This window comes from Sorex araneus, chromosome X, assembly GCF_027595985.1.
Source record: "Sorex araneus isolate mSorAra2 chromosome X, mSorAra2.pri, whole genome shotgun sequence".
Classification (NCBI taxonomy): domain Eukaryota; kingdom Metazoa; phylum Chordata; class Mammalia; order Eulipotyphla; family Soricidae; genus Sorex; species Sorex araneus.
In genome coordinates, this window is record NC_073313.1 from 200,375,064 (window position 1) to 200,391,157 (window position 16,094).

Genomic DNA, 16,094 nt, shown 5'->3' on the forward strand with positions numbered 1-16,094 from the left:
TCTATAAAACATAAGCTTTCTATTATGAAATAAATTATTACCCTATATTTTGTTTGTTTTGTTTCTGAGCCACATCTGGCTGTGCTCAGAACTTAGTCCTGGCAAGGCTCAGAGGACCATATGTAGTGCCAGGGATGGAGCTCCGATAGGCCACATACAAGACAAGTGCCTTATCTGTTTTATTATCTCTCTGGTCTTTATTACTCTGTTAGTATAGTTTCACAGAGGAATAAATAGGCTCAAGATCCTAAAGTTAATATACTCCTAGAATTTTTTTCTGATTTGAGTAACAAAGAGCATTTACTACTTAGTGAGCATTATTTTACTATTATGCCCTAATCTTTTTGTTGCATTCAAATCTCCAAATGCTTTAAATGATAATGCAAAACAAAAGAAATATCATTTTATAGAAGTATAATTGTATAACTGATTTAAATTTACCAGTCTGAATGAACGCAGAACTGACAATCCTTCCACATTTGATAAAAAAAGCTCTACTAAACTTAAAGTGACAATAATGCTGTCAAAAATATTCCATCCTACTTGGAAATACTCGTATGGATCCATGGCAATTAGTTTTAAGACCATTTCAGCTGTAAAGATCCCAGTAAAGACCTAAATAAAATCACAATAGAATTAGTATAATGGTAACAATGATTACTAAGCATTTACTCTGCTTCAATGTATACTGTCTTTTAATATATAAAAAAATAAATACTTTCCCAGAGTTCTTGCACAAGCATTGAAATGATAAAAAAACACTAAATTATCTGTCAATTCTCATCATCTTCACATAGCATTTTAGAAGAGCATATTATAATTCCAGGGAAATTAAATCTTGACAAACCACACAGACATTCTTTACAAAAATTTTACAGTGGCCAATTAGTTTTTCAGAAAAAAATAAGGAAACAAACCAATGCTAAATATTTTTGCCAGGTTTTTAACTTTGTTATGACTACTCTTAGACTATAAAGAACATGTTAAAATAATAATAAAAAACACCCTGATTCACTCTTTAAAAGATTTATCAGCAGAGCAGGAAAAGCTTTTTGACCGAGACAATGACAACTAAAGAGTTCCAAAGCTTTGACAGAAAAGTGCATCACAAAATATCATTAATTCATGAACTTGGTATCAAGGGAGTAACTTCAGAGAAAACAGTGAAGGACTCACTTAAGAATTGAGTACAATTTGAGTCAAAGAAACTTGCCAATGTGGTTTCAAAGGAAAGTGATTAATATTATAATTTTGTGAGTAATTTTAAAATAATTCAGCATCAAAAAGGAGCACCCAAATTTGTGTTCTAGTGAGAGTTAAGCAACATTATGAGGGCCAGGAGAGGGGCCGCCATCTCCCCTGTGCCTTGCTCCCACCATTTCCTCTTTGGACCCAGAGCTCCCACCCTGCCTGAGAACCACTGATCCACCCCTTCACCACCCTCCAGTGGCACGTCACCGGGTTTGCTCCCTGTGGCAGGTGAGTGAACCAGATGGGACCACCATTACCCCCCCGCTACATCTCCACAAGGCACCCCAGCCACATCGTTGTAGTGTGCGTGGCCTCAACAGAAGTAGATGTGGCCTCAGTAGAAGTGGGCTTGGCCTATTGGAGCCGAAGTTACTTCCTCATACCAAGCAATTTGTTTTTACATCTCAATCTTCATCACCTATGTCCCTGAGTAATATCCTAGCTATCCCCCAAACAGTTCACCAATAGCCTGCTAGTCTATTCCAATTTCTCCAAAGTACCAATGAATATAAGCAGCTCTACAAGCCCAGGGTAAAGGAGCAGATTCTCCAAAAGGATCCTTGAGGCCTCACTTAAAGAATAGAGGAATATCACTTTCCTCTGACTCGCTATTTGCATATAGGAAGGCCATGGATTTTGGGGTATTGATTTTATAGCTGCAACTTTGCTGTACAAGTCTATTGTTTCTAGTAGTTTCTTAGTGGAGATTTTGAGGATTCTCTAGGTATAGAATCATGTCATCTGCAAATAGTGAAAGCTTGATTTCTTCCTTTCCTATCTGAATACCCTTAATGTCTTTTTCTTGCTTAATTGCTATTGCAAATATTTCCAGTACTATGTTAAACAGAAGTGGTGAGAGTGGGCATCCTTGTCTTGTCCCTGATCTTAGAGGGAAGGCCTTTAGTGTTTCTCCATTGAGGATAATGCTTGCCATGGGTTTGTGGTAGATGGCTTCAACTATCTTGAAGAAAGTTCCTTCTAAGCCTATTTTGGTGAGAGTTATCATCATAAATAGGTGTTGGATCTTGTCAAATGCTTTCTTTGCATCTACTGAAATGATCATATGTTTTTTTTTTTCTTTTTTTGGCGGGGGGTCACACCCAGCGATTCTCAGGGGTTATTCCTGGTTCTGCACTCAGGAATTAATCCTGGCAGTGCTTGGGAGACCATATGGGATGCCAGGGATTGAACTTGGATCGGCCACATGCAAGGCAAATGCCCTACCCGCTGTGCTATCGCTCCGGCCCAGATCATACGGTTTTTATTTTCACTTTTGTTGATATGATGGATTATGTTGATTGATTTCCAAATGTTAAACAATTCTTGCATCCCTGGGATGAATCCTACTTGATCGTGATGTATGATTTTTTTTTTTATCAAGTACCTAGGAATCAGACTAACTAATGAAGTGAAGGATCTCTACAAGGAAAACTGCAAAACGCTACTCAGTGAAATAAAAGAGGACATGAGAAAATGGAAACATATTCCCTGCTCATGGATAGGAAGACTTAACATTGTCAAAATGGCAACACTCCCCAAAGCACTATACAGATTCAATGCGATCCCTATAAGGATACCCATGAAATTCTTCAAAGAAATGGATCAAGCAATCCTGAAATTCATATGGAACAATAAACACCCACGAATAGCTATAGCAATTCTTAGGAAAAAGACAATGGGAATCATCATTCTCCCCGACGTCAAACTTTACTACAAAGCAGTAACAATTAAAACAACATGGTACTGGAACAAAGGCAGAGCCGCTGATCAATGGAACAGGGTGGAATATCCCTACCTGTCACCCCAAATATATAATCATCTGATCCTTGATAATGGAGCAAGAAATGTGAAGTGGAACAAGGAAAGCCCCTTCAACAAATGGTGCTGGCATAACTGGACAACCACATGCAAAAAAAAATGGGCTTAGACTTTGACCTAACACAATACACAAAAGTCAGATCAAAATGGATTAAAGACCTCAAATTCAGACCACAATCCACAAGAGACTTAGAAGACAAGATTGGAAAAACCCTCCACGATATTGAAGCTAACGGTATCTTCAAAGATGACATGCCACTAGGCAACCAAGTGGAAACAGAGATCAACAAATGGGACTATATTAAACTAAGAAGCTTCTGCACTGCAAAAGACACAGTGACCAGAATACAAAGGCAATCTAGAGAATGGGAAAGGATATTCACCCAAATCCCATCCAATATGGGGTTGATATCAAGGCTACAAGGGACTGGTTGACCTCTACAAAAAGAAAACATCCAACCCCATCAAAAAATGAGGCGAAGAAATGAACAGAAACTTTCTCAAGGAAGAAATACAAATGGCTAAAAGGCACATGAAAAATGCTCTTCATCACTAATCATCAGGTAGATGCAGATCAAAACAACTATGAGATACCACCTCACACCACAGAGACTGGCTCACATCCAAAAGAACAGAAACAACCGCTGTTGGCGTGGATGTGGGGAGAAAGGAACCCTCCTACACTGCTGGTGGGAATGCCGACTGGTTCAGCCCTTTTCAAAAACAATATGGTCGCTTCTCAAAAAATTAGAAATCGAGCTCCCATTTGACCCAGCAATACCACTCCTGGGAATATACCCTGAAGAGGCAAAAAAGTATAGTCAAAATTACATCTGCATGTGTATGTTCATCGCAGCACAGTTTTCAATAGCCAGAATCTGGAAAAAAAAAAAACGAATGCCCGAGAACAGATGACTGGTTAAAGAAACTTTGGTACATCTATACAATGGAATACTATGCAGCTGTTAGAAAAGATGAATTCATGAAATTTGCATATAAGTGGATCAACATGGAAAGTATCATGTTGAGTGAAATGAGTCAGAAAGAAAGAGACAGACACAAAAAGATTGCACTCATATGTTGAATATAAAGTAGCAGAGAGATACGAGCTAGCAATGATGCAACCTCTGGCAGAAAACCCTCTGGGCTTAGTCACTAAAATACTAAAATACAGAAATCTAGAACCACACGGCTGCTATTGTGGCCACATGACCTCATATCTCTTCATTCTTAGCAATGGAAAACTGTAAAGTAACACGCAACCCGGAGATTCTTCTTGCAGCGATTTATTAAGAAACCTTCTCATGCAAACGGAAAAGAGGACGAACGAAGACTGGAGGAAAGACGAACGAAGGAAGAGGAACCAAGGGAGAACCCACTAGCTAGGCAGCTTCCCTCCTTATATACCTCTCGCTGCTTGTTTACGCCCAAGTGTCTGCAGCTGATAGGCTAGTTACACCTTGTGGGCGTGACAGGACATCCTGTTTTCTTACACCTTGTGGGCGTGACAGGACATTCTGTTTTTCAAAGCACGGTGAAATTAACAAGAACAGGTGTTGTTTATGAAGCACCCGGTCCTGTGGAGGCTCTCCACAGTTCCCCCTTTTTGTTTTAGAACATCAAGTCTGCATAGCAACCTCGGCCCCCTTGGCCTTACCCGTCATTGGGAGCCTTCTCGCTTGTAGGTCCCTGTCTTAGGTTGGTCCAAGAGTCAGGTGGGGTATAGTGCACCCTTTCAAACTCCTCAAACACAGGAGGTCCCCTGCAGTTAAGGGCTCTCAGCTGCATAATACCTTTGCTACATCTGGCTAGACCTGATTGTTCTAAGCGAGATTAAGCCAAAGCTGCGGGGATTGCCGTGCTTCCAGGGCCGCAAATGCCCGTAAATACCACGCCCTATAAGTAGTTGTTCTTGCTGCATTTTATATAGACACCAGGCAAAAACCAAAGCAGCGAGAAGCAACAAGGACAGTACTGCTCCCACCCCCGCACACTCTTTGATAAAATGGAGGGGACTTCTACTCTGGTTCTATCAAGATGGGTAAGGAAGGGGATAATCTATGCACAGGCGTCAAAGCAGGCCATGTTGTAGCAATGGCCCAGAAAGCTGCTTCTTCAGTTCATATCTTCACAGGAATCAGGCTGAGCACCAGTTTGCACATCTTGGTCTACTGGAGGTCTGAAATCCAAATCAGGTGTACCTCTGATGAGACGTAAAGGGATCCAAAGTTTCTTAGCGGGGTTATCATCTGTTGAAACAAAAGCATAGCCTTTTCCTCGAATGAGGAGTTTTCCTGCTACATTCAATTGAGAAAATACCTCCTTTTTGTATTTGATTTAACATTCCATATGTCCACTGAAAATGCAGAGGTGGTGGGCTTAAGGCCGCAGTGTTCTATACTGAAAAGGGGTTGTAGTAACTTTATCGGGGCAGGGAATAGGCTGCGCTTCCTGCCGTCCCTGGCTGCAGCGATTATACTGAGTGGATCTCTGAAACTCCACACTGGGGAAAGGGGCTGAAACTGGGAACATCTCCTGATTTTGCGGGGCCTGGGGTTGGCCCCCTTGCAGATGTCCTGAGTTGGGGTCACCCACTACATCAAAATTAAAGCGACAATCTCTGGCCCAATGATTTCCCTTCTTACACCTGGGACAGGGCCCAGGACGTGCTCTCGTAGCACGGCTTGGGGGCGCATTGCAATCTCTACGAAAATGGCCTGGTTTTCCACAATTAAAACATCTTTTCTGAGCTTCTCTCTGTAAGGCATAGACCTGTACCTTATGTTTAGCAGAGCCAACATTCCTGCACGCTTCCAAATACCCGAATATGTCTTCCTTCTCCTTAATAGGGAGCAGAATGGCCTGGCAATTCGTATTAGCATTTTCAAAGGCTAATAGTTTAGTCAACAGCTCCTGAGCTGCCTTATCTTTAACCTGCATTTCAATGGCTTTCATCAACCTTCCTATGAAATCTACATAAGGTTCTGAGGCTCTCTGGAAAATCTTTGTAAAACTTCCCTTAAATTCTGCTTCTGCATCAACTTTCTCCCATGCACGCAGGGCTATTTCACGCACATGAGCAAGAACAGCATGAGGCAAGGTGACTTGCCTTTCTGGGTCGCGCCATTTCCCTTCACCAGTTAACATCTCACAAGTCAACTGAATACCTGAAAAGTTTTGTCCAGCATGGCCTAGGCCTTGAAGCTTTGCCTTGGCCTCATTATAGAGCCACATTCTCCATTCCAAGTACTGAGAACGGCTTAAGCAAGTCTTAGCAACCATGTGAAAATCTTGAGGTACCCAGTAGGCCTTTTTACTCCAGTATGCAAGATACTCCCTACAGTACGGAGATGTAGGCCCGTACGAGACACAGGCCCGTTTGAAACGACTGAGAGAATCCATCCTTAACCTGCGACAAGATGGATGCTGCTTCTTCTCTGCCTGGACTGGGCGATTAGGAGCATGTCCCGAGCGGTCTGGAGGCAGCTTGGCTGAGTCACTCTCGGACTCAGAATCTGAGTAAGTGATAGACTCATAACCCACATCACTTCCATCTAATACACTGGATGTAGAGCTATATTCATCAGCCTCAGAAGTATTTTTCCTATGAAAACCCTTTCGAGACTTAGGTGTGGGAGGAGCTGAGGCTGTATTATTCCTAATGTTCTCCACATCAATTGCACTATTCAAAAATAGGAGAATAGAATTAACAATCTCCCATGTAGTCCAGAATTCCACGGGGATCTCAGTCCCTTTCTTAGATACCTTATAGACATTTTTCCTAACTTGTCTCCAAATCTTGCTTTCTAAAGTTCCTTCGTCTGGGAACCATGGGTTAATCTCATAAACTACTTTAAGGCAGGACCGAAGTTGGTCTCTGGAAATGTAGAGTTCCGGGTTTCCTATTCTGCGGGAGAGAGACTGAATGAAATCCATAAATGACTTGCCCTGTTCAGTCTGGCTCGAGAAAATACGAAAGATCTTGGGAAGGCCCAGAATCTGTCCCATCTTAGTGGGGGATTGCTGCTAGGATTCTAAACCGCAGCACACACACAAAAATCCTGATCTCCCGCTCACCTTCTAGAGTGGGGCGCACCGAACGCTTATTCTTACCTTTAGTCGGTAATTCGGGCCCACCCGGGGACGCCAGCTGTAAAGTAACACGCAACCCGGAGATTCTTCTTGCAGCGATTTATTAAGAAACCTTCTCATGCAAACGGAAAAGAGGACGAACGAAGACTGGAGGAAAGACGAACGAAGGAAGAGGAACCAAGGGAGAACCCACTAGCTAGGCAGCTTCCCTCCTTATATACCTCTCGCTGCTTGTTTACGCCCAAGTGTCTGCAGCTGATAGGCTAGTTACACCTTGTGGGCGTGACAGGACATCCTGTTTTCTTACACCTTGTGGGCGTGACAGGACATTCTGTTTTTTAAAGCACGGTGAAATTAACAAGAACAGGTGTTGTTTATGAAGCACCCGGTCCTGTGGAGGCTCTCCACAGATGCAACCTCTGGCAGAAAACCCTCTGGGCTTAGTCACTAAAATACTAAAATACAGAAATCTAGAACCACACGGCTGCTATTGTGGCCACATGACCTCATATCTCTTCATTCTTAGCAATGGAAAACTAATTATCAAATACTTCCTTTCCAGCAGATCCAACTCTAGGGGGGGAAACTCCAAACAATAATAGTGAGCTTTTTTGTTTGTATGTAATCAAAGTAAAGAGAAGGTAAAGTGAAATTTATCAGCTACACAGACAGGGTGGGTGGCTGGGGGCGGGGGGTTGGGGGGGATGTTTACCATGGTTCTTGGTGGTGGAATATATGTATTGGTGAAGGGATGGGTGTTCGAGCATTATGTAACTGAGACTTAAGTCTGAAAACTTGAAACTTTCCACATGGTGATTCAATAAAAATATTAAAAAAGTGAAGAATAGAGGAACATCAGACAAGGACATGTTCTAAAGGATGTACATAAGAAAGTGACCACCATTGATCGAGACCATCCAAAATCCTTTTTCACAAGAGGGACAGTGATAGTGAGCTTGAAGGTTTCTTTTCCATACCAACACCACAACATGAAGAAACAACACAAATACCCACCACAAGAAGAGAACGATGAAAAGAGTCCAGAAGAGTCAATATGAGTTTCCTACAAACTTGAGTTCTCCGATAAAGAATTCAGAGTTGAAATCCTGAAGATGTTCAATGAACTCAATGTAAAGATTGATAAGGTATTTGTTAAATTAAAGGAGGACCTGCCAGAAACAATACAACAGACAGCCGAGAAAATACGGAAAGAAATGAGTCCAGAAATAAAAAAGCTACAAAAAGAAATGTCACAAATAAAGAATTTGGTAGATGAATTAAAAAATTCAGTGGGTGCCCTCAACAATAGAATGAATACAGGGGAAGACGAATCAGTGAGCTTGAAGATGAGCTGCAGGAAGTCTACAGGCAACAACAAACAATGGGGAGAGACCTCAAAATGGCTCTAGGGCTAGTCAGAGTCCTAGGGGATGATTTAAGAGGAACAACATTAGAATCATCGGAGTACTAGAAGGACAGGAAAGCAGCCCCAAAGAAAAAGCCACAGTCAAAGAAATCATTGCTGAAAAGTTTCCAGAGCTGGAGAATGCATACATTCAGATTCAAGGAGCCAGGAGGATGCCAGCTAAAAGAGACCTTAAAAGAAAAACTCCAAGACATATCATAGTTAGAATGATGGAGGTCATGGATAGAGACACAATACTGCAAGCAGCAAGGTCGAAGAAGAAAATCACATACAAAGGAGGACCCCTTATATTCACAGCAGACCTATAAAAGGAAACCCTCCAAGCTCAAAGGCAGTGATGGGATATAGTGAAAATACTCAATGAAAGGAACGCTTCACCAAGAAAGTTTATCCGGCCAAACTCTCATTCAAACTCGAAGGAATGATACAATATTTTGTGGATAAACAACAGCTCAGAAACTTCATAGACTCATAACCAAACCTAAAAGAAGGACTAGAGGGGCTACTGTAAGACAAGAAAACCCCCTACAAGCACAACAAACCCTTACAGAAAAATTGCACAAAATCCTATCACAATATTCTTTCTCAATGTCAATGGTCTAAATTCACCAATTAAGAGTCACAGAGTGGCAAAACGGATTCAGAGACTAAACGCAACATTCTGCTGCTTGCAAGAAACACATCTGAATAGCCAGAACAAACACAGACTCAAAGTCAAAGAATGGAAAACAATCCTGAAAGCAAACAACTCCCTCAGAAAAGCTGGTGTGGCCTTACTAGTATCGACAACATAGATTTCAGGTTGAAAAAGATTAGAAGGGATAGGGAAGGCCATTTTTTATTAATCAAAGGATATGTACAGCAGGAAGAAATCACACTCCAAAACATGTACACACCCAGTGAGGGATCAGCTATATACTACAACAACTGCAAACAGACCTTAAGAAGGACATCAGGAGCAACACAATAGTAATTGGAGACTTCAACATTGCCATATCACCTTTGGATAGATCAAAAATATTAAAACTCAACAAGGAAATACTGGCTTTGAAGGATGATATAGAAGAGAGAGTGCTAATAGATCTATATAGGGCTTTATATCCCCCAAAAAATGAATGTACATTCTTTTCCAGTGTACCTGGAACATTTTCCAGAATAGACCATGTGCTGGGCCACACAACATACCTCAACAGAATCAGGAAGATAGACATTGTATCAGCTATCTTTTCAGACCATTATGCACTGAAGATAGAAGTTAATCATGTGCAGACACAGAAAACCAAATCAAACACCTGGAAATTAAACAACTAGATGTTGAACAATGAGTGCGTCAGGAAGGAAATCAAGGAAGAAATCAAAAGGTACCTCAAAACAAATGAAAATGAAGACACGAGCTACCAGACCCTGTGGGATGCAGCTAAAGCCATGCTAAGGGGAAAATTTATAGCTCTGCAAGCATATCTCAAGAAGGAATAAAGGGCCCACATAAATAACATGACCTCACAGCTTAAGATTTTAGAAAAAAAAAAACAAAAAATGAGCCAAACCAGGCAAAAGGAAAGAAATAATAAAACTTAGAGCAGAGCAGCCGGGGCCGGTGCTCGGCTCCGGCCGGCCGGGTTTTTGGGCCGGGTGCCCATGCCTCTGCAGAGCCGGTGGATGTGGAATGAGTGGGAACCAGAGACAGCTTTAGGAATTGGGGTTCCAGCAAGTGCTTGCACCCATGTATGGAGACTGTGAACCAACTTTAGCTACATGCTGTTCCAGGAAGGGAAATGATTCATTTTCAAACTTAAATCTTCGCGGACTTAATTACTATAATACAGAAATTGTAAACCGCGTGGCCGCGGACATTTTATCTCTTCATTCTCATCAGTGGAAAACTTATTATCAAATATTTCCCTGTTAATAGAGCTGTATTCTTAGGGGATAAATTCCAACAAAAATAGTGAGTCTGTTTTGAAACTCTAACAACAATAGTGAGTTATGTGTTTAAATCTGGAATGTAATCAAGGTAAGGAGAAAAGGAAGTGAAATTATCACTCATGTACGGGGTGGGTTGGGGGGTGAGGGGTGGGATGTATACTGTTTTTTGTTTGTTTGTTTGTTTTGTTTTTGCTTTTGTTTTTGTTTTTATTGTTGGTGGAATATGGGAACGGGTGAAGGGATGGGTGTTTGAGCATTGTGTAACTGAGATATAAGCCTGAGAACTTTGTAACTTTCCACTTGGTGATTCAATAAAATAAATAAAAAAAAAAAAACTTAGAGCAGAAATCAATGACATGGAAACCCAAAAGACAATCAGAAATATCAATGAAACAAAGAGCTGGTTCTTTGAGAAAATAAACAAGATTGATAAACCACAAGTAAGACTCACAAAGAAAGAGAGAGAGAGAGAACCCTTATAAACCATATCAGAAATGAAAAGTGAGATATCACAACAGAAACCAGAGAAATTCAAAAGATCATCAGAGACTACTTTGAAAATCTGTATGCCATGAAACAAGAGAACCTAGAAGAAATGGATAAATTCCTGGATTCCTATAATCTTCCAAGGCTGAACCAAGAAGACCTGGAATACCTGAATAGTCCTATTAATATCAAGGAAATTGAAACTGTAATCAAAAGTCTTCCTAAAAACAAAATCCCAGGACCAGACGGATTCACTAGTGAATTCTTCCAAACATTTAAAGAGGACCTATTGCCAGTTCTTCTCAAGCTTTTCCAGGAAATTGAAGAAATAGAAACCCTCCCAAACAGTTTCTATGAGGTTAATATCTCCTTATACCAAAAGCAAACAAAGACACCACAAAAAAAGAAAACTACAGGCCAATATTCCTGATGAACACAGATCCAAAGATTCTCAACAAAATATTAGCAAACAAAATTCAACAACTCATCAAAAAGATAAAACACCACAACCAAGTGGGATTCATCCTGGGGATGCAAGGATGGTTTAACATTCGGAAATCAATCAACATAATACATCATATCAACAAAAGAAAAAAAATATAATCATATCAAAAGATGCATAGAAAGCATTTGACAAGATCCAGAACCCGTTATGATGAAAACTCTTGCCAAAATAGGTATAAAAGTGACTTTCCTCAATATAGCCAAAGCCATTGAACACAAGCCTAAGGCAAGCATCATCCTCAATATGGAAAAACTAAAAGCCTTCCCTCTGAGACAAGGATGCCCACTCTCTCCACTTCTGTTCAATATAGTACTGGAAGTACTTGCAATAGCAATTTGGCAAGAAAAAGATATTAAGGGCATTCAGTTAGGAAAGGAAAAAATCAAGCTCTCACTATTCGCAGATGATATGATATTATACTTAGAGAACCCTAAAACCTCTACCAAGAAAATCTTAGAAACAATAGACTTGTTGTATAGTAAAGTTGCAGGCTATAAAATCAATACCCAAAAGTCCATGGCTTTCCAATACACAAATATTGAGAGAAAAAAGTGACATGATAAAAGCAATCCTGTTCATAACTGTGCCTCAAAAGATCAAGTACCTCAGAATCAGCTTATCTAAAGAGGTAAATAATTTGTATAAAGAAAACTACAAAACGCTACTTCAGTAAATAAAAGAGGACACAAGGAAATGGAAAGATATCCCCAGCTCATGGACTGATAGAATCAATACTGTCAAAACGGCAATACTCCCCAAAGCATTGTACAAATTCAATGTGATCCCTATAAGTATAGCCTTGACATTATTCAAAGAAATGGAGCAAGCACTCCTGAAATTCATATGTAACAATAAGCCCCCACGGATATATAAAGTGATCCTTGGGGAAAAGAAAATGGGAGAAATCAGTCTCCTCAACTTCAACTTCTACTACAAAGCGGTAGTAATTAAAACAGCATGGTACTGGAAGAAAGGCAGAGCTGCAGACCAATGGAACTGGGTTGAAAATTCGAACATACCCCCCCCCAAGTATATGATTATTTAATCTTTGATAAGGGAGCAAGAAATGTGAAGTGGAGCAAGGAAAGCATTTTAAAAAACTGTGCTGGCAAAACTGGACAGGTACATGCAAAAAAAAAAATGGGCTCAGATCTCCACCTATCACCATGTACAAAAATTAGATCAAAATGTATTAAAGACCTCAGAGGCGGGGTGGAGTGGGGGGATGGGACTGGGGGGGTGGGAGGAATACTGGGTTCATAGGTGGTGGAGAATGGACACTGGTGGAGGGATGGGCTCTTAAACATTGCATGAGGGAAAAACAAGCACGAAAATATGTGAATCTGTAACTGTACCCTCACTGTGACTCACTAATTAAAAAAAAAATTTTAAAAAAAGACCTCAACATCAAACCAGAATCCCTAAGGTACGTTGAAGACAATGTCGGCAAAACCCTCCATGACATTGAAGCCAACGGTATCTTCAAAGATGACATGCCACTGGCCAAGCAAGTGAAAACAGAGATAATTAAATGGGACTATCTTAAACTAAGAAGTGTCTGCACCTCAAAAGAAACAGTGACCAAAGTACAAAGACAGCCTACAGAATGGGAAAGGATATTTACCCAATACCCCTCCAATAAGGGGTTGATATTAATGATATACAAGGCACTGGTTGAACTCCACAAGAAGAAAATTGCCAATCCAATCAAAAAATGGGGTGATAAAATGAACAGAAACTTTCCCAAATAAGAAATTCAAATGGCTGAAAGGCACATGAGAAAATGCTCTACATCACTAATCATCAGGGAGATGCAGATCAAAACAAGGAGATATCATCTCATTCCACAGAGACTGGCCCACATCCAAGAAAACGAAAGCAACCAGTGTTGGCGCGGATGTGGGGAGAAAAGGACTCTCCTTCAATGATGGTGGGATTGCCAACTGGTTCAGCCTGTTTGCAAAACAATATGGACGATTCTCAAAAAATTAGAAATCGAGCTCCCATTTGACCCAGGTATACCACTCCTGGGAATATATCCTGGAGAGGCAAAAAGGTATAGTATAAATGACATCTAAATTTGTATGTTCATTACAGCACTATTTACAATAGCCAAAATCTGGAAAAAAACTGGGGTTTTCCAAAACTGATGACTGGTTAAAGAAACTTTAGTACATCTACACAATAGAATACTATGAAGCTGTTAGAAAGCATGAAGTCATGAAATTTCATATAAGTGGATGAACATGGAAACTATAATGTTGAGTGAAATGAGTCAGAAAGGAAGAGACAGACATAGAAAGATCGCAGTCATGTGGAGTATAAAGTAGCAGAATGGGACACTAACACCCAAGACTAGTAGAGATAAGAACCAGGAGGTCTGCCCCACAACTTGGAAACTGGCCTCACATGGGGGGAAAGGCAGCAGAGACAGAGAAGGGAAGACCTAGTAGAGAATGTTGGGAGAACCCAATCAGGTTGAAAATTGCATACCAAAAGTAGACTATAGACTGAACATAATGGCCACTCTATACCTCTATTGCAAACTACAACATCGAACAAGAGAGAGAACAGAAGGAAATGCCCTGCCACAGAGGCAGGGTGGGGTGGTGGGGGTTGAAGTGGGAGTGGTGGGAGGGATACTGGGAACATTGGTGAAGGATAATGGACACTGTTAGAGGGTTGTAAACCAAATACAAACATGAAAGTTCATAAGTTTGTAACTGTACCTCATGGTGATTCACTAAGAAAAATTTTAAAAAAAGAAAAAAAAGAAATGATTTTCTATCTAATAGAGCAAAATATGTTTGTTGCAGAAAAGGTAAAAATGTGGAAAATTAAAATAACTGAAATTGGAGCTATGTACTTTCCCTACTATCTAGAGATCACTGTCATGTAGTATTGTTGAAGGTTTTCTTTATTTTTCTATTTGTGTTGCATTATGCAATGAAACAAATTTTTATTTCTTATTCCTAAAACATAAAATATGGTTACTTTATTTGAAATGATATTTTAAAAAAACATGATGAGGGCCAGAGAGATAGTATACTGTGTAGGGTGCTTGCCACGCATAAGGCTGACCAGTTTGATTCCAAGCATCACAAAATTACCTTCTAGCAAGGTCAAGAGTTAGCCATGAGCTTAGAGCCAGAAGTAAGTGGCTCCAAAACAAACTAAACAAGAAACATGATGAATCTTTATTTGCAATTCATAGCAATGTATTCAACTCTGTCAGTGAGAAAGTTCTGATTTTCAAGTTCTGGATCTCCACAAACAGAAATAGCACGATCCTTTATTTTCCAAAGAGAAATGGAAGGGGAAATACGTAAATACCGAAATATGCGGTGTGATTTACAAATACCCCAAAGGATTCCCACTCCTATTCAGGAAATATCTTTAAGCAATTTAGAATAGAAAACCAACACAGAAACAAACTTTTTGATCAATGTGCTTTGGACCATAGCCAAAGTGACAAAGATGTTGAGAGTTCTTAATGACTTATGAATTTATAAGATAGAATCATGTGTGTAAGTGTGTGTGTGTGAGAGAGACAGAGACAGAGAAACAGAGTGACAGGAGAGAGAGACAGAGATAGAGACAGAAAGACAGAGAGAGTGCCTTTGTCTTCTCCATGAGTATTGTCACAATATAGCATTATTGTTTGTTACAAAGAATTAAATAAACTTGAGTGCAATGAAGGCTGCAAATTCTAAGTACTTTAGTTAGATCCCTGTCTTATGATAATATAAACCCTTAAACCATATGAATATTACTTTCTTATAAATCACTGTTACCTCAATACATTTGAAAAAAAGAACAAAGAAAGTGGAACTCACAAGGAAAATAATCACTCTGTCATCAATTTTCTTATAGAATACTATATTTTCTTGAAACCTAAGAATCACGTCTCATCTTCCCTTGGATCATCTGTGTCCAGCTCAACCATTTTCTTCCCTCAGTATTACATTTCTTTGATATCTTTCTGCTTATTCATTAATGGCATGATGGCAACAAAATGTTTAATTAGTTGACTCTATATGCTAGGCTAATACATTAAAAAAGGCACTTTTTCCTCTCAACACTATGATCAGTGTAGTGTTAATATCATAGTATAACTATTTTAAGAATAAAGTCTTATTATTTTGCCTATTTTAGAAATAAAGTATTATTATTTTATAAATGATACCATTAAATATAAAAAGATTTGTTCAAGGTAATATCAGTAGTAAGGGGTCTAATGAGGAGTAAAGTCTAAAGCTATAGAACTCCAGAAACGTCACTTTTTGGCCAAGACAGAGATTTCAATGTTATTCTGAACCTATTTAAAGGCTCTTCTCACGAGGAAGTCACAAGAAAGAAGGGAAGAAAGAAAGAAAGAAAGAAAGAAAGAAAGAAAGAAAGAAAGAAAGAAAGAAAGAAAGAAAGAAAGAAAGAAAGAAAGAAAGAAAGAAAGGAAGGAAGGAAGGAAGGAAGGAAGGAAGGAAGGAAGGAAGGAAGGAAGGAAGGAAGAAAGAAAGGAAGGAAGAAAGAAAGGAAGGAAGGAAACACAAAGACCAAAAAAACTCATAAAATAATAAAGTATCAAATTTT

General features: G+C 39.7%; 1 protein-coding gene and 1 long non-coding RNA gene across 5 annotated transcripts in view; one reads left to right on the forward strand and one right to left on the reverse strand.

Annotated features, from left to right (window-relative positions):
• The window catches only part of LOC129399652 (uncharacterized), a 149,171-nt gene that overhangs the window by 116,736 nt on the left and 16,341 nt on the right, over positions 1-16,094 (forward strand). The window lies entirely within an intron of this gene.
• SCN9A (sodium voltage-gated channel alpha subunit 9) overlaps positions 1-16,094 on the reverse strand; it is a 182,069-nt gene that overhangs the window by 65,087 nt on the left and 100,888 nt on the right. The window contains exon 15 of the mRNA XM_055120290.1: positions 442-615. Coding sequence (XP_054976265.1) covers positions 442-615 — 174 coding nt within the window. The remainder of the gene's footprint in view (positions 1-441; positions 616-16,094) is intronic.